Below are 20,634 nucleotides of genomic sequence, written 5' to 3'. Positions count from 1 at the left end.
TATGGAGATAGTGCATTAATTAGTGAAAATGAGACTAAAAGTATGACCATCTTTGTGAGTGACTGAGATGGAAGTTAGTCACAGGAAATTTATTTTTAAGTTGGCAAATTGAGAGACTAAGGTGTTTTGTTGAAATCTACTAATATAAAGACAGAACTTAGAAAGGAGAGGTTTGTGAACCAGTTACAGAAATCATTGAGGAAGGAAAGGGAATATTGTAGAAGTCCATAACTACTACTTGGAGGAACTGGTCCACATCACAAACCTCTGTCCACAACTACTAGGATTTTGATTGAGTGATACATGTGGTTTTCATGAAGATTAAAGGAGCATAGTTTACTTAATGTCGGTGGTAGGGGGAGAATATGGGAGGTGGCTAGGGGAACAAGAAGTTTCTGATTCTCCCACCTTGACCAGTAAGTTTGGGGGAAGGATAAATGAAAGCATAGCCATTTTTGGAAAGAGTGACCAGGGAGACTCATGAGGAGAGATTCAGGTTTTAATAAATCAGAAAAAGGAAAGAATGGGAAAGGGAAAGATTTAAGTTGAAAGCATATTTGTTGCTTTGGGGGCAGACATTGTAGAAAATACAGTGGAAGAGGTTGGTAGCTTTAGAGTAGAACATTACGATTGTTGAATTGAGGAGAATGGGAATAAGAACTTAAATTTAGAGAGAGGAGTGAATGGGCTTTGAATTATAACTATGGGGTTAAAGATTTACTAATGAGATGGGAAGAGTGTGACCAGGTGGGATTGTATTAATCATAAGTAAAAAATTAAATTTGTAATATTTTCTGAGTGTTTTAAGGGGAAATCCACAGGCAGTTTAGGCAAGATAGCAAGAACTTGGACCAGAGGAGTGGATAATGTTCTTTCTCTCAAGACAGGGGATCAGGATTGAAACCCTCTCCCCTCCAAAAGCTAAAAGGTCAAGCACTTCCCTTACCACCACCCCACTATCATCTGAGACTGAAGATCAGATAAGAGACTCATGGAGATTTGGCAAAAGGGCAAGAGGCAGAATGGTAATGCATCTTTCTCTCTTCTTTTCTTCCCTCTGGAAGCCAGAGACCAGCAGTGTCAAATTAACATTGTGTTAAAAATATACCTCAAGTTTTATAGTGATTTGCAAAGTACTTTGACTAAATTATCTCATTTAATCCTGACAATTTTGTGAAATTGGTCTCATTATTAATGTACTTTTTTACATATGAGGAAACTGATGTTTAGAAAAACCAAGTGATTTGTTCAGGTCACTCAGTTGACAGTATCTGGACTAAAATTAGAAACTGGGTCATTCTAACTTCATGGGCATGGCACCATGGAAATGGTTGAAAATTTAGGCTTACAGAGGAAAAGACTTGCCTTTTATAATTTAGCCCCTTCAACCATTCCAGTCCTTTTGACATGTTCCTCTCTCATGTTTGCTTTGATTGAGTGACACTGGCCTTCTGGCTATTCCACAAAAAACACCCACCAATATATTGGTTCTGAGAATTTTCTCTGACTGTTCTCCATGCCTGGATTGCTCTCCTTTATCTCTGCCAATTAATTTCCCCAACTTCATTTAAGTCCCAAGTAAAAATTCACATTCTACAGGAAGGCTTCCTTAATCTTTCTTAATTCTAATGTCCATCCTTTGATAATTATTTGCTCTTTCTCCTGTATATAACTTACTTTATATATATTTGTTTATAGGTTGTCTCCCCAATTAGATTGTAAACTCCCTGTTGCTTTTTCCTTCAAGATATCAAGGAGGTGATACTATGACATACAATTGAATTGGGTTTGTGAGAGAGGGTTATGCAATGTCACCAGCCTCACTTTTGCCTTCAAAGCCATCTGGGTCCAGTGCCAAGATCAGGGAAGTTGGAGATGGTTGTTAAAGTCTTTATCAGGTATCTGTTATGGGCCAGAACTTGAAACAAGGTGCTAAGTCACTGGAATTGACAGAGATAATTGCTTAGGTACTTAGTTCACACCTTTAGAATTCATACCTTTAAAAGAGTTCACACATTAGTTCAACATTAGAATTCTCACCTTTAGAGAGCATATATAAGGAGCAGCCCACTAAAGGACAAGCCCACTACAGACTTCGGGATTCACAAGTCAGAAACCCACAGGCCCACCCTCTGGGAGGAAGAGTCAGATTCATTGCAACTTCCACCTTTGTGCTAGCTGGAGGCTTTGGATTCAGAGAGAGCTAAAGGCTGAAGCTGGAAGAGACAAAGGACTAGCTACAAGAGCTCTCAGAACCAAGGAGAGAGATAGGCCTCTAAGAAAACTAACTGGGCTATTTTGAAGGAAATAAATAAGGATCTGGACTTTAACAGCTGGTTGCATTTGAGGTGATTATTATACAGAACTGAAACAAAGGCTGCTCCCAGAAGCCCCCCAAGAAACCTGCTCCCAGAGAACGATTATGTTTTAGAGAAGAGAACACTATAGGTATCAGTTTAACTAAAGCAACATCCAAACAGTGATTAAGGATAAATTAGAAATGGAGCAGAGAATGGCCTCTTTTATCCAGTTAAAAAAAATCAATCTGGGAGAATGACCTTAGGGTTTCTGGCCATAAAAGAAACAATTGCTATTTCCATTCACTCTGAACCAATCTGGGTCCAAACAATGAATGTCAGAGATATGGTCAGGGACCTATTGTTGGTCAGTCTATGAGAGCTAGAGTGATTTGAGTCTATGGCATGATGCTGGTCTGTAAACAATAAAATATATTGGGGAGTTTCTGCAATCAAAATTTGAGGGCAAGGACTAACTTTTGCTTCTTTTTGTGTCTCTGACACTTACAATAGTGCCTAACACCTAGCAGTCATTTAGAGTAAATGTTTATTTGTTGATTGATTTCATGAATTGACAGAGCTAAAAGCTGAAGCAGAATTCTATATAATCTGACATCCTAAAGTTCCTATAGCCCTTAATTTATCCTGTAGCGAAGTTGAAAAATTCATAAATATGTCATCTATGACAGCATACATACATACTCAAACATATATATTAATATTCTCTGAGAAATATTTATGATTGTGTAATTAGATAATGTGTGAACTTAAAGTACATTATTGTATCATGGGGATTAATAGAATTCAGTAACAATATATAGGGATTTGTATTCAGAAAAAAAAAAACTAGAATTTCAAATTGTTCTCTTTTTTAAGCTTAAAATGGATTTCATGGCCCATCTATTATAATGCTTGCAGCTGATAGACTGAAATATTTCTGCCGAGTAGTAAGCACTGCTGAATATTTAGATATCTCCTAAGCTTTTCAATTTCTTAAGAAATCTATATGTATATATTTGTATATGTATGTATGTTTATTTATATAGCTTCAATCCTAAATTAGTCTTTTTCTCTTAATTCAAACCCAATATGAATAAAATAAACTCAGAGTAAAATATTCTTATTCTCAACAGGTGTGGGGAGATGGAAATGGTATATATAGAGAAAAGTAGCAAAATTTTACTCTTTCATTTATTTAGTATGAATTGTTGTTGATATTCCACTTTTGAATGAATGAAATATTTATTAAGTGCTTGCCATGTGAAAAACATGGTAACAAGTGCTGGGGATATGAATAGAAAAGTAAGATAGTTCCAGCTCTTAAGGAGTTCATATTTTAATGATACAGGCAATAATTATGGAAGGTTTCAGAGAAAGCATATGAAAAAGTGTCATGATCTATAAGTTATAATAGGAAAGTCAATGATAATGCCCTTCCTTTAAGAAAATTTCCATAATATAATGATATAAATTCCTGGTACTGAATTATTTGACAATGCAAAGGACTTCATTGTCTATAATGTTGTTTTCTGGATCTTCATTAAACATATTTCATGGCATCTGCAGGAATAATTAATTCTCCACAGGGATTGCTTCCCAGTACAATAACTGGTCATTGGGCTGAAAACTTTATTATTCCCAACATTATGGGGGTCAAGGTCTTGCAATGAGATGAGATAATACTCAGGATGGTGGTAAAAGAACCCATGCTGGCTCTTAGAGATCATTGATTTCCTTTCTGTGTGGTTAAAAACCATAACTTTGAGAATGATTCCAGAATTTTATAAGGAGTAGAAGGCAAAAATCACACAAAAAATTCTACCTTCTTTCCATTTTTGAAAATTGGTATATTTACCATCTGCATTATAACAGGGTAGAATAAGTCCTTTATCCAATCTTCTTGTTTTACATATCAAAAAAGCAAAATTCATTGGAATGAATTTACTTGTCCATGGTAACATAAAAAAGTTACATCACAGAAGTGGAGTTCAAACTCTAGGTCTTCAGATCTCTAGGTATATGAATCATGTCCTAAAAGTCTAAGTCTTAGTGCCGTTTTGAAACTCTTATAACTTAAAACATTAAGCGCTATAACTATATATTGCAATTCTGATTAAATTCACTCCATCGCTACTGGTTAAATGACTCCTATATCTATAGATAGTCTTTCCCTCCCTTCCTCTCCCTCTCCCTCTCCTTGAACCTCTTCTCCTTCCCTCTCCCACCCTTGTGTGTGTGTGCGCACGCATAATTTAGAAATCCAAATCTCATTCTCTGATTATATCTTGTTAGCCAATTCTTCTGTTTCCATTTCTACCTTTCTTCAAATGAAAATTGTAATGTGCTTCAAAGAGCATTATTTTCCTGCAGCAGAGGTCATAATATAATGGAATCTGATTATAGCAAAGTGATAGCTAATGTAACATATTTATTATTCTTATAATGTTTTAATAGTTTCTCCTGAATGAATAAAAAGTCTTCAAATCAAGACACACTCTTAGATTCTCAACAGATGCCCCAAACTGCAATATTAGTATTTATCATTTACTATAAATATGCCATATAATATAAATTATAATAGAAACATACCATATACTATAAATTTAGATATGCTTCCTTCTTGCCATTTGAGGTAATATTGCTCTACTTCCTTAAATTAGTCAATCAAACCACATTCTTTAAACACTTGCCATGAGTCAAGCAGAGTATCAGGTAATGAGGGTAAAAAGACAAAAATAAATCCTGCCCTAAAGGAGCTTACAATCTATTGAGGAAGAGGGGAGATGTTACATATGTGTGTGTATATGTTTATATATGTATTCATACATACATACAAGTAAACACAAAATAATTTTAAAGTTGGAGGCACCAGCAGATGGGACAAGATTTGAATATTTGAGCTATGCTAGGGAGGAATTAGAGTTTCAAAGAGATGAGGTGAGAAGGGAATAATACATCATAGGCATAGAATATAATGTTTAAAGGCAGGCAGCTGAGTGGGCATTGGACCTGAAGTCAGGAAGACTCCTATTCCTAAATTCAAACCATGTGACTTTGTTTGCCACAGTTCCTCATCTGTAAAATGAACTAGAGAAGGAAATAGTGAGCCATTCCAGTATCTTTTTTTTTTTTTTTTGAGGCAATTGGGGTTAAGTGACTTGCTCAGGGTCACTAAGCTAGGCAGTGTTCTGTGTCTGAGGCCAGATTTGAACTCAGGTATTCCTGACTTCAGGCTGGTGCTCTATCCACTGTGCCACCCCTAGCTGCTCCTCCAGTCTTTTTTCCAAGAAAACCCTGGAAGGATTCACAAAGAGTCAGACAAAATTGCAAAGTGATTAAAGATAGAAAAATGGAGATGGTATGTCAAATGTAGAAAAAAAATCAGTAAGGTACAATTTGACTGGACTAAAGTGTTTTTGGAGGGGCTAATATAAGACTGGAAAGGTGGGTTTAATTCTGATTATAAAGAGCTTTAAATGCAAAACTGAAGATTTTTTTTTAAATCCTAGAGTCAACAGGGAGCAATTAGATTTTACCATGCAGAGCACTGTCACTGGTCAAATTTCTGCTTTGGGAATGCTACATTAGTAATGATGTGATAGTTTGAAGAGGAAAGGGACTTGAAGCAGGGATATTAGTTATGAAGTGACTGAAATGCTTCAGGCAAGAATAAATCATGTGACTAGAGAAAGGATGAATTCCAGAGTTGTTGTAGAGGTAAAATTAACTTACTTGGCAACTGATTGAAACTTCTGAGAGTATTAGTGTTCTAAATCTCTTTGAAAATGCAAGTGGCTTGTAAGAAGTTGCTTCTAATCTTTGTATTTTTAAATTGGTGTGATTTTCATTAGTTAAAATTGTTTTTTTATTATGAGACAATGGTTTAGAGGTCAAAAATTATTGTCTGTAAAAAGAGAGTAAAATTCAAATAGGTCAAGTTGACTGGAGTATAGGTATATAGAAAGAAGTCGTGTGACATAAATTTGATGGTAAAAGACTGTAATGAGTCTTTAATGCTGGGGCTAAGAATTAGTTTGAATTCCATTTTAACTGTCTTTCTCCCATGGCTGACCTGTTCTCCTTTCTCATATCTGCCTTTTGGCTTTATTAGATTGTTTTAAGAACCAATTAAAATCCTCCTACTTCATGAAGATCTTCCCAGTCTTTCTTAATTCTAGTGCTTTCCCCTTGTTAATCCTTTATTTATGTTGAAGATATAATGTTTGAACATTTTATTGTTGAGTCCTTTCAGTTATGTCTGACTCTTTGTGACTTTTTTTTTTTTTTTGGCATTTTCTTGGGAAAGATATTGGAGTGGTTTGCCATTTCCTTCTCTAGCTCATTTTATAGATGAGGTGAACATATTCAAATGACTTGCCCAGGGGCCCATATATAGTAAGTGCCTGAAGTCAGATTTAAATTCATGAGAATGTTTTATTGATGGTCTACCCACTTTACCATCTAGTTGCTCATGTTTGTACAGTTTTGACTGCTTTTTATCTCCCCCACTATAGCTTCTTAAGGATAGAAAATATCTCTTGGCTTTCTTTCTGTTCTCAAAACTTTGCGTAATATCTGACACATAGTGGCCCTTAAGAAAAGCTGACAGATGAACTGATAGACAATAGGAGCCTTTGAAGAGTTTTGAGGAGGAGAGTGTCATACCCAGATTTTCACAGTAGCAAGATTAATGTGGCAATCATATTGAAGAGTAATTTAGAAGACAAAGGTAATAGAAATAGGGAAGCTAAGCGCCTGACAATGGTGGGCTGTACCAGTGTAGTGTCAAAAGAAAAAGAGGGAAGATAGATATGAAAGATATTGTGAAGGAAGCATCAATTGGATGTTAGAATGTTAAGTTAGAGGAACTGTGGATTTTAACTCCAAGATTCAGAAGATGAGACACTGAGTGAATGTTGATATCATTGACAGAAGTAATGAAGTCTAAAAGAGAAAGGAAAGATGATAAGAGCTGAACATGTTGACTTTGAGATTCAAGTATTCAAAATTGTGGTATATGAAAATTATGGAATATTACTGTTCTGTAAGAAATGACCAACAGGATGATTTCAGAAAGGCCTGGAGAGACTTACACGAACTGATGCTAAGTGAAATGAGCAGGACCAGGAGATCATTATATACTTCAACAACAATACTAGATGATGACCAGTCCTGATGGATCAGGCCATCCTCAGCAACGAGATCAACCAAATCATTTCTAATGGAGCAGTAATGAACTGAACTAGCTATACCCAGAAAAAGAACTCTGGGAGATGACTAAAAACCATTACATTGAATTCCCAGTCCCTATATTTATGCACACCTGCATCTTTGATTTCCTTCACAAGCTAATTGTACAATAATTCAGAGTCTGATTCTTTTTGTACAGCAAAATAATGTTTTGGTCATGTATACTTATTGTGTATCTAAGTTATATTAAAATATAACTTAACATCTACTGGTCATCCTGCCATTTAGGGGAGGGGGTGGGGGGGGGGTAAGAGGTGAAAAATTGGAACAAGAGGTTTGGCAATTGTTAATGCTGTAAAGTTACCCATGCATATATCCTGTAAATTAAAGGCTATTAAATTAAAAAAAAAAAAAAAAAAAAAAAGAGAGAGATTCAAGTATTCAATCAAAGGAAATAATAGATGCAGCTAGGTGGGCACAGTAGATAAGTACTTGACCTGAAGTCAGAAGACTTGAATTCAAATCCACCCTCAAATACATACTGACCATAAGCAAATCACTTAATTTTGCTCTACTTTAATTTTCTTATCTCTAAAGTCATCATAATATTTGCAAATACCTGTTCACAGAATCAGTGGGATTGGTTGAGATAGAATAGATAGACAGGGAGGAAGGGAGAGCCACACAGAGACAGAGAGACAGACAAAGAAAGAAGAAACGAGAAGGCCTAAGAGCAAAATATGGAGAATTCAGGAGGGAGAGAATTGCTAAGTAATCAGCTCTCTACTTAAAGCTTAAATGGTAGCACAGAGTTAAGGAAACTGGTATAGAAAAGATCATTAGATGTTGGCAACTAGTGGGAACTCATGGGTCATGTATATGGTATAAAAACAGTGGATTTTACATTGATAAACATTTTATTGAGTCTACAAAATAGTCCAAACAGTAAAGTTTTGTTTTTTGTTTGCATTCAGTCTTATGTAAGAAAGGAAAAAGACAAAAAGAAAAAAAAACTACTCAGAAAAGAGAACAATCTTCAAGCAATTAATCAAAACTCTATTTAAAAAATGTGTTAAAGCAATTTTCTTTGTCCTCTGTGGATGCTCACAAATTGCTCTTTTGTCTTTCAGGAGACTGAACTCTTAGATCTTAGCCTTGTCAAGGATGCCAGATGTGGGAAACATGCCAAAGCCCCAAAGGTAGGAAGTGGTTTTTATGATTTCCCAAATGCTATATTAACTATCTAACTAAGCTATGGTATAAAATTATAGCTACAACTAAACCTTTCTCCCTCTTCTGTACCATCATAAGAGACAATATGGCGTAGTAGATAGAATTCCAGTCTAATATAACTTCATTCATGACCCATCTCTGACACATACGGGCTATGTTACTGGGCTCCTCTCATTGTTCTAAGAAATTCTCTTGTAGAGAATTAGAGAAATAGAGCAGCTTCTGACCTGTATTGATAGAAGAATTTTCCACATGTAGAAGTTCCAGTAAAATTACTATTTTAAAAGTGTTTTATCTTTTAAAAAAAATGCTTAAAATTAAAAATTCAAAGCTTATCTAGCATTTCTCAGTGATTAACTGAGAAATGAGATTATTTGTAATTTTGTGATGCTTTTCTGTGCCTCAGAAGTGAAAGCAAGTGAAATAAACTTCAAACATGATTTAAAAAAAAATTATAATATCTAAAACACTTTGTAATAAAGCTATTTCCATGAATAGCGTTAGGGACAAGAGATAAGAGGTTATCTGTAAATTTCAAAAGAAATATTTTGTTTATTTTATATTGAAACACAAATCTAGTTTTGTATTAATTTGATTGAATTATGGTTATTTCTATTTTGGAATCATCACACTGTAGATAAAGGACAGATTCAACACATTCTTTTTTTTAAAAACACAAAATTCTTTAAAATATTTTCTTGATGAACTCCTGTGTTTCAAGAATTTGATTAGTTATGGAAGGTATGGTTGTAAACCCCAAATGTTCTCTGTAATTAGTAGAATATTCATATCAAGTACTATTTCTGAAGACTTTACTTTATCAGATATGTTTTTACCTTGATATTAACAAAAAGGTATGTTAATCATTCAATTCTTACTGTCATTTACATAAATTTATATTGTAAGATGTCTACCTTTCAATCATTTTTTTCCTTTTTTTCTTTTATTTTTTACTGAGGCAGTTGGGGTTAAGTGACTTGCCTAGGGTCACACTACTAGAAAGTATTTATTGTCTGAAGCTGGACTTGGACTCAAGCCTTTTTGATTTTAGTATCAATGCTTTATCCACTGTGTCATGTAGCTGCCCCCATCTCATTTTTTGTGAGATCATATTTATTTACTTGACAGAAAAATTTCTTTGATACTATGTAAAAATGTACAGCAAAGATATGAGGAAAGATAGTCCTTCTAAAAATTATAAGTAATATGATAATTATAATAATAGGTATTTCTACCTAAAGAGAAATTGGCTATCCTCTGTATTACTGAAAGATATAAAAAAATTATCATGAGAAAATTATCCGAATTATCTATATGTGTCAGTGATACAATTTCAGTAATTTTGATGGCATTTTACAGCAGATAATTTTTAGAAGGAACTTGTTATTAATGATATAGTAATGACTAATTATTATTTAATATAGTTACCATGGATGTAAAATATTGAAATTTTGATTTTTCAATTTGGTTTGATTTTTATCCTCATATCAGTCTCAAAGATATGATTTAAATAACTTTAGAAAATGAAAAATAAAATTCTATTCATTTTATAAATAAAGCAAAAAAAAACCATAAATATGCTGTTATGATTGTCATTCATTATAAGTTTTAAGTACCTAAAAGTCCAAGCCACATAATTGATGAATTATTCATTTGTTTATTCTTCAATTTCAAAGCCTATTTGTTTAAATCATACCTTTTTTACTTGTGTTGGGATAATTTGTTATTATTTGATCTTAACTTGCTAGTGTAAAATATAATACTTCTGAAGGTTATAAAAAAAAGATTTCTAAAGTTCCAATGACTTTAGTCTTGTAGAATTTTTTGAAATGAAAGTCCTCATTCTGAACACTCATACTGAAAAAGGTGCTTGTATGAAGTGGAGTCTTAGGAGGATCTTGAATGAGGGGAACACCAGTGTCATTATGGCACATTATAGAAAGAGAATAGAATAGGAGTTTGATGACTCATGCTAGAGAAAAAAGAGCATAAAAGGAAAAGTGAAGATATAAAATTACAGTAGCAGTGGTGGATCTGGTAGAGATCTAATGTGACAAGCCAACTAATAACTCTATGGGGTCTTTAGGTAGCGTTATCTCATATTCAGAATAATATTCAGAATAGCCTGGGCTATTAAAAAAGTCTTGTGGTTGATTTTCTTAATTTGTCTTTCTCTCCAATCCATCACCCACACAGTGAAAGTCTTGGTTTTTTGTTTTTAATTTAATTCAGATCTGACCCTGATGCGACCAAACCTTTATATCTATCTACTAACTTAACTCCAGTGACCATTATATCCAGGATCAAATATAAAATTACCTGTTTGGTTCTTAATCCCTCTACAGTCTTGTCCTTCCCCTTCTTCTCTAGTCTTCCTGCTTTTGACTGCCCTCTACATAATCAATTACTATTTCTTGTTACTAACATACAGCAATTCATATCTCAAATCCATATTTTTTGACTGGCTTTCTACATATCTGAAATGTTCTTGATTCTCATGTCAGTTTCTCAGCTTCCTAGCTTCTGTCAACCTTTACTTCAAATTTCATCATCTGTTAGAGGCCATTGCTCATCTTTGGTCCCCATAAATAGAAGTACTGTCTCCTTCAAGATTAAAATATTCCATCTTTTCTGTATTATTATATATGTGCCTAGTAATTTATATGTTGTGTTCTCAGTTTTAATATTACCTCCTTCACAATAAAATCACAGGGTCTGATTTTATTGATAGTGATTTTTTTCAGTATCACTAAGCACAATGTCTGATACACAGTAAGTGCTTAATAAATATGTGATGGATTAATAAATGCAGAGATTAGAATTCTTATCAAATTTATAAATGACACAAACCAAAAAGGTTAGCTAACATACTATGTGACAATAAGTATGCAAAAGATTTTGATGTAGCTAACAGTTGCTAATTTTTACCTTCACACTGTTGCTGTTATGATATAAAATATTCTCTTGGTGTTCTACTCTTTTCATTCTGTTATCAGTTTCAATATTGCTCTGTATTTGTATCATACATTTTCCCAGAAATGCTCACTTTTGTCAAAATCTCCTACTTGTCAATCTTCTCCATTTATGCCTATTCAACACCAAAGAGGTAGTAATAAGCAGAGCATGGATCTGAGCCTACATATTTAACTGACATTATACTGTGATTTCTCTTAGGGTAGAGGGAAGAGATCTGAAAGACTTTATAATCCAGAATTCTCATTTATTGCTGAGAAAACAGGTCCAGGGTATTGAAATGAAGGTTGCATTGCTCTACTACTATTCTAGTACTATGGCTCAGCAAAGACCGGGTCATACATCTAACAGGGGAGGTAACATAAAAAACAAACAAATAAACAAAGAAAAAACCTCTGGTGTCTATTATATTATTTCTGTATTTATTTTGATTACAAAAGTAAATGACATAATAACTAGTAAAATTTTGTACTGCTAAAATAAATGGAAATTCAGAGCTGACAATTAATGGAAAGATATTGAACATCACCTAAACTCAATTAACAAATAAAACTTGTTTGGGTTAAAAAGAGATGTCCCCATTGAATCATAAAATTGTAGATTTAATTTGAGAAAGAACTTCAGAGACTATATAGTTTAATTTCTCAATTTTACATTTGAGGGACCTGAGGCTAAGGGAAATTAATTACATTGCCCAAGGTCACATAGATGTTTTCTTGAAGATCTTCACCCACAAAATTACTCAAGTTACACAAAATTACTCAAGATTCTTTTAATATCAGTTAATAATAATTAGTTATTAGTTAATTAGTTAATAATGTTAGTTAAAACAATTAATTGCATTGGCAATATTGCCCCCAAAGTCCTAAACCAATTTTGAATCCAAATAATAGTGATAAATAGTATCCTTCAAAAAAATTATCTTATTCTTCTCTATTTTTACATATAACGAAGTATTTTCTGAAATTTACTAATAAATTATTTCCATACTAAATAAAACTGTTTGCTTGCTTACTAGAGAAATTCATTTTGTAAAAGAAAGGGCAAATTGCTTCAAAAAGCTAATTCTCAATAATTCTATATAAGCATTTTAGAAGAAAGTTAATTTCTACATAACAATAAATTTTGTACTTGATATCTTGATTTTGTGAAACCTCTTTCATAAATTTCATATTGCTTTTTAAAGTAAAAAAAGAAAATTATCTTTAAAAAATTTGTCCTTGATTAAAATAATTTTGATTTATCAATTTTCTTATATATGTAAGTCTATAAATATATCATATTTGTTTTTCAAAAATCAGGTGGTAATTATATATATAATATATATGATTATATATATATAGTATGTGTATATACTATACTTAATCACGTATATGTGTTTATATGCAGATATAACAAAACATGAAGAAGTTACTAAATTTAAAATTATAGATTTTTCCTTCCATGCATTTTCAAGGGTGGATTTATGTTTTTATTTAGGTGTAAATTACAAACCATAGATCCTTTTTATGTTCATTAAATTCTTCTGATGTTAGTAGTTGCCTTGGAAACAAAAACCTTTATGCAACTAGTCAGAGATTTAGTAGCAATAATATTAGGATGCTGATGAGAGAAAGAAATACTTCCTATAGCATGAAAACTTTGATCCATTTATCTTCTCTCATTCAATAGGTACGAATAAAATTGTTAAAACAGATAGAAGCAATTTCACAGCATCTCTCCTAAATATCTAAAACCTCCTTAAAGTCATTTACATAACATGTATGCTGAATATTTTCTATAAAATGGCAAAATTTTATCATACCTGGTATAGCTAGTCATTGATATATTTAATATTTCTCCTAGACTAGCATTTAAAGACTCTAAACTTATCATAATGAAATATTTCATTTATATTTATCCATACATAATAAGATATTAAATTACTCTTTAGCTAAATGCATAGATATTAAGGATTATGTGGGTTTATTTTTAAATAACATCAAGATTCCCTTTGCCTTGCCCTTTTAATTGTTGTGAGGAGGCTCAATTTAAAAAGTATATAAAGGACTTTTACTAACTTTAAAACAAAATATAAATGTTAGTATTGATAATAATTAATATACCACAAAGGGTCATTCACTATTAATTATAAACAAAAATGATACGATCATTATTGATGTACCATCTTTTTCCTCCTTTGCTAATTTTGAAAAATATGTAAGGTCGAAAAGCACATATGTCTTAAGAATTACTGAAGACATAGCCTTCAGTTTTCTACTGCAAGATTAGGTTAATAATTTCTTTAGGTAACTGAGAACCTTGAGGTGTTTTGAATAATCCTATTAAGGACAATTACATGCTGTGAATGGCTTCTCATGTTGTTCAGATGAAGTCTTTTAGTTCCAATTAGTGAGCATACAAGTCATTACCAGTACCACCACCTAATAGTTAGGACCCTTGACATTAATTAGGATATTCCTAACTTTGTTTCTCTTGATCTAGTAGGAATTAAATCTCAGGAACCTAGTTAAAGGAAGTGAACATGGGAATTCTTCTTTACTGCTTCTAGACCAGGAAAAGAAATAACTCTTCTTTACATGTTTTTGCTGTTTTTTTTTTTTAATAGCATTCCTCCTTTTATTTAGCTACAATGAAAACCCACCACAAAGTTGTTTAAAACTTTGTTGGATATCCTTTGTCTAAAAGACTATTTCTTAGGGACTAAACAATTTCCAAAATTGTTCTGGAATTCACTTTCCTTAAGCATTTTAAATGAAATTATTTAAATAAGATTCCTCTCTCAGCCACTTGTACTAGTTATCAACCTTCCCCAGTGGCTGGCAACTGCAGATTGGGTCTTTTGACTAGATTCTAATTAGCATAATTAGAAGCTTTATAAATTTTAGCCAATTTACTACTTCCCTACTAGAGAAGGAAATGGCAAACCATTCCACTATCTTTGCCAAAAACAACCCCATGGACAATATTGGTGACAGATACTGCTGAATTATACGAAAGACATGCATGTCCTCAGGCCTCTGACAATTTTCAAAGCCAGTTAAGGGAAACAAGGTCATACAATAATGTTTATAGCATTGTTATGCAAGTTAAGAACATGCTTAAGAATTGAACAATACAAGGACATGATATATAAAACATGGGAAGGATTTTGTATCTACCATCAGACTTCATAAATAAATATAGTTATTTTTCCCTTTTTTCCATTAGGTGTATTTAAATAAATTACATTTGTTTCACATAAATAGTAGACTTGTATTTTGGAGCTTTAAATATTTTCAGAATGCAACTTTTCGCCATCTTGTGGTGAAGTCTGGTACAAAGTTCTTAACATCCATACCCACATGTACATGGGTGTTTTTTTTTTTTTTAACTGAGAATCTTTATCTTTAATAGTCACCTGTAAATAAGACTACTTTGTAGCAAAATAAATAAATAAATAATGTAGCTAAATTAATAAATAAATGAATAAAATGGCAACTTTCATACACTATTTTCTATAAAAGCTTGGAAGATATCAGAATGTTTAGAATTTTATAGAGAAGGGTAGCAGAAGATCATGAACAATAATTTTTTCATCATACAAGTAGGAAAAAAAGTCGAGGTACAAATTTGACAATCAAGATCAAAAGATTATTCTATGGGTCAATCAGTATATAGAGTTCTGGATTTGGAGCTAGAAGATCTGAATTCAAATTTGACTTCAAGTAATTTTTTGTGGTGTCACCCTAAGCAAGTCATTGAACTTCTCTTGAGCTCAGGTTTCTTGTATATGAAATAATAAAAATCTAAAATATGAGAAAATACTTGATAGGGTTGTTGGGAAAATAAGATATCTACATTTCCAATTCTTAGGAACTTTTACATGAACTTTTTTTTTAATTATCATTTTTTTATGAATGATACTGGAAGGGTAACAAATAAATGGAAATGGAATCAACCTATAAACACTCATTTCATCTTTTCTCTGTCAAGTACGGTGGATCCACATCACAATATCCATTATGCTGCATTATGAAGTAGAAATGGCACTGAAGGTACAAAGGAAATCCTTGCTGGAGACAACACAATTTGTACAGAATAGAGGCATTGGTTCTTAGAAGTTCTGAAAGAGGGAAAAATAAAGACTCAAAAAGACTCAAAACATTTTATTTAGAACTTGACACTTACATTTAAAAAGTTAGTATTCTGTATTAAATAGAGAGCTGGCCTCAGTGCCAGAACCTGGGTTCAAGGAGCTTCCTTACTTCAGAGTACCATGTACCAGTGAAATCAAAAGTCTACTTCCTATCCCTATCCCAGTTGAAGTCTAGAAAAGGAAACTGACAATAAAGTAATATTAAATGTCATGTAGAACTACTTTTCCTATGAAAATATTATTCCTATTATAATCACTATGAAATCTTCATGAGTATAATTTGTGCACATTTCTAGGAGATTCTTAATGAAGATACGAGAAAACAATTGACAGTTTTTCACAAATATTTCATAGTAGACCACATCTTTTAAACAGTAAAAACCAATTCAAAGCTGGAGAAAATAAAAATTCTTTTCTTTATTATTTTTAACTACAAAAAAGTAACTGATTCAGTAAAGAAAAAAGTCATTTTACATGGTCTTCTGCAACAAAGTCTGTCAAAGGCATATGAGAAAATGTAAAAATTTTTTATATAGCTCTTGTGAAAATGTCTAATGATCCTGTAATTATTAATCTAAAGCAAAGCATAATATGGATGTCAAAAGTGTTGATCAGTGCCATAACACATGTAAAAAAAAAATCATCCAGTGAACAGTTCATGTGGAAGGGAAATTCTTAATACATGTTGAGGTTCTTCAAATACTCCTATTTGCATATAACTATTACTCATATAATATCAAACTCTACTTTATTGCTGAGCCTCTTAAAAGAGCTCTTTGGACTCCCTTTTTTATTCCAAAGTACTTAGAACAATGCCTGACATATAGTAAATGATTAATAAATATTTATTGATTGACAATTTCTTTTTAAAGAGATGTTTATATTTAGAAACACTGCTCTATCCTTGGCTATATTTTAAGTGAACTATACAAGTATAAAGGAATCAGAAATTAAATATAAAAATGAATGATGTTCATTACTAAGCAAAAACACAATAAACATTATTTAAGTGCCCAGTTTAGCCCTTCATTATCTCTCACCTCTATTATTGCAAAACACTCCTATTTTTTTTACTTCACATTTTTCCTCACTTGAAACCACAATTGATATCTTATCACAGAAAACCCACAAATCAGAGAATGCCTGTATTTACAAGCCATTATTAAACAACTATAATTTTTATACCTTTTCATTTAATTTCCATACTTTTCATTAACTGAGATCCATAGAGGAATATACAACATGAAAAGTCCCAGAGCAACAACATCATAGAGCTGTCAGTAAGGCTTAAGTTTTACCTTGTTTGAAAGAAAAGCCAGTGCACAGCACAATACAGATCATGTCTCATGAAACAGAGAAGAAAACTCTCATGAAAGACAGATGTGAAATAATTATAAATTAGTGAGAAATTTGTGTTACTTTGTAGACATATAGACATTTACCTCTGTGCGCAACATACAAAAAAACAAACAAACAAACCCAGTCCATTTGAAGATATTTATAAACATGACAGACAACTGTGTTTTCTTTTTATAATGTATTTTGAAAGCAGTAATTACTTGAATGCAAATACCTCTAAATGATTCTCATCATTACAGAAAGTTTTACTCCTTCACAGAGATTCTTATGCACATATGAATAGGTTTCCAAATTTGAGATGATAATTGTAAAGTGTTTAGTACAGTTCCTGGCACACAGTAGGCATTATAAAAAGATTAGCTATTATTAATATTAAAAATCAGATATTTTGGCTCCGGGCACATTAAAGACTTCCAAAGACAAGGAAACTGCCACCTATTGAAAAAGCCCATTGATTTTCAACATTCCTTACTCTTCACATTTCTTGGAACCTCCCCCTGTCTTGGATGGGTTTTTTGTGGAGGGGGGAAATAGAGCCTGGATCTCCAGTGCAGTTGCCCCAACCCATTTGTTTAGACTTTTTGAAATATATCTGTTTTGTTCTTTGAAAGCTGAGACTATGTATTTCAACTTTGTGATCCATGATCATAATATATTGTTTTGAATAGACTAATAACATATATTTATTGATCTGAATGGTATATAATTTAAAATTTTAATATTTACAGTTCCGGAGAAATGTATCATAGTCTTCGTATTTGATAGATCTATGATCTCATCTACTGGTAACTCCCTCCAGTGGTTCAGATTTCAATTCTTATGGCTTGCTATTCTTTGAGGCTCTGAGCCATGTTCATCTATGAATCATAAAAGATGAAACAAATAAAAAATCTTGCTTTAACCAATATCTGGTTAAATCTAACATTGTGTGGTTGCCTATGTAGCATATTCTTTTCTTTTCATCTTCTTATATGATCAGATTGCCTTCTTTTTCAACCATATGCAATATAATTTTTGTTAGTAATATACCATCTACAACCTCCTCTCCTATTCCAGGTGCTCTTTTCCAACATATTTTTGAATGACTGGCAACTTTAACTCTTTGGAGACTTGAATTTTATGACTCAGAGGTAAGCAATATTACAATGATCAGGAAAGGATATAGGCACGACACTTGTGATAGGGTACTCCAAAAGGAGAAAACTTATCTCATAAATGCCTTATATTGTAATGTCCAGAATAGCTTTCTGGAGGTACTCCTGGTAGGCCTTGGTCTCAACAAGTTAGTCACCATGAGGATAGTCAGGAATATAGTTTAAAGTCTTTATTGTCTCCTTCACAGTCTGTTCTCTCTGACTGACTGACTGTGTCCCCAGTTCTCAGCCCTTAAATTCCCTGTTACAATTACATCATTACAGCATACTGAGTACGTGTGAACTAGAGAATCATTACATCACTATACTAAGTACTAAGTGTATGTAAACTAGAGAACCATCATCTCATCAATCACACTGAGTTAACATCTTGTTGTGAGTATCCTTGTTTCAAGTATACTTCTCCAGAGTTCCAGCCCTCTATATCTCCTGTTTTCTTTTGTTTTAGAACACAGGTGGTCACATCCTTCCTGACTTCTCAGGAAGAGAGATGAAAACAACAAAAAAGATATTGTTAGCAGGTTTCCTCTGGACTGAAGGGTCTTACTTGAACCAGGTATACATAAATCCATCAATATGGGAAGTATTACACAAGCACATAGTAATATAAAACAGGCTATTAATAATGTAACAAACAACATGAATCAACATGAGGAATTATACATGTCCCCTTAAGTCCTAGAAGGAGAGTATATAAATAACAATCACACATACACCTCCTTTAGCAGCCAAGAGATAGTCCAAAACCAATCTATTGTCCATTACTGTGTGTCAGGGAATCCAATGATTCCTGCAGATTTTGAAGTCTGGCAGCAGTCACATTGACAAATTTTGATGTTCATGAGTCAATTGCCATACACATAGGTTTAACAGTCACGCTCTTTCAATGGCTCATGTAGTCATTGTTCCTTTCAATAGTCATGTAGTTTCAATAGTCATGTAGTTCCTTTCAATATTATGCCTTTTACATAGATAGTGAGAATAAGATGTTCAGCTGTAACAGTTTCAGTCTAGAATATTCCTGGATTCTGTTGCTGGGAGTCAAAATCTGGATAAATATCACCAAATTGCCTGTTAGGAGTATGTACTAATTCTCCTGTTTGAAAAGTCACACATAGTCTTTCTGTCTTAGTGATTGGGATATTAACTACACATTTTCCAGTTTCCCAAAGCAGTATATGGATGGACACTAGTTTATAATTGTTCTCAGGAGGTGAAATGATTAAGCCTACTGTTCCTGGAGGCAAAGGATCTATAGGCTGGACAGGGACAGATTTTGCCTCTCCAGGGGATATCTCAGTAGTCCCAGATGCATACAACTCTATTCTCCCCAATTGTAATCCCTTTCCCCTCATCAGGTTGCTTCTCAGCTCATTGATCATGTTGGAGTACTGAACTTCTGAAGACTCTCTGGATGTAACATTGGCTGCCATCATTACCCAAGTGTTTTTTGCCTTGGGCCCTGGGGTTCTCCCACCCTGTCTTCTATGCCAACAATGAGTTTTCAGATGCCCTACTTTACCACATTGAAAGCACTGATGAGTCTCTCTGGAAGTCCCTTGCCAAAAGTAACTCTGTCTTATCATGTTCAGATCTTGGGAAGTCTGCATCATAAAAAAGGTACTTGTACTCACTGTGGCACAGCATCTTATGATCCCCTCTAAAGGAGCATGTTTGTGTAGTCCCAGTATAATTCTTCTAGAAACCTCATTAGCATTTCCTCTAGCAAGTTGTCTTATCATGATTTCTATTGCTACATTTTCATCAATAGTTCATTTTAGAGCTTTCTGTAGATGTCCCACTAAATCAGCAAAGGGTTCATTTGGACCTTGAGCTATTTTCATGAAGGCTTCCTCTCTATCTTGTCTTCCTGGAAGGATGCCTCATACTTTCATAGGAGCAATAGCAGCAGTTTGTTCATATGGTGTTCTAGGGTCATTAATCTGCTCTAACGTGTCTGCATAAGGACCTAAATCTGCTAGTTGTTCAATGGTGACAGGTATATTAACTCCAGGTTGCCTATTTCTTTGGACTTGTGCAAAATTCTGCACTTCACTTTTTGCAACTTCTTAATTTTTTGTGATTCCTTCTATTTATTCTAATGTAATTATTGAATATTTTTTTCTTGGCTCTCCTTATTCCACTCTGCGTCAATTAATGTATTCTGCAGAATTCACTATACTCAGAAAGCCACAACAGGTCTTTACTATAGATTTCTAATCACTAGGGGTTAAAATTTCATAAGCCAAATTCTCTAATACTATCTTAAGATAAGAAGATGTAGATACAT

General features: G+C 33.1%; 1 protein-coding gene across 2 annotated transcripts in view; it reads left to right on the top strand.

Annotated features, from left to right (window-relative positions):
- PLCB1 (phospholipase C beta 1) overlaps positions 1 to 20,634 on the top strand; it is an 831,921-nt gene that overhangs the window by 245,798 nt on the left and 565,489 nt on the right. For both annotated transcript variants that reach the window (XM_031951118.1, XM_031951119.1), the window contains exon 3: positions 8,618 to 8,686. In XM_031951118.1, the coding sequence (XP_031806978.1) occupies positions 8,618 to 8,686 (69 nt within the window). The remainder of the gene's footprint in view (positions 1 to 8,617; positions 8,687 to 20,634) is intronic.

Source organism: Sarcophilus harrisii, chromosome 2, assembly GCF_902635505.1.
Source record: "Sarcophilus harrisii chromosome 2, mSarHar1.11, whole genome shotgun sequence".
Taxonomy (NCBI): domain Eukaryota; kingdom Metazoa; phylum Chordata; class Mammalia; order Dasyuromorphia; family Dasyuridae; genus Sarcophilus; species Sarcophilus harrisii.
This window is presented reverse-complemented; position numbering and strand designations above follow the sequence as displayed.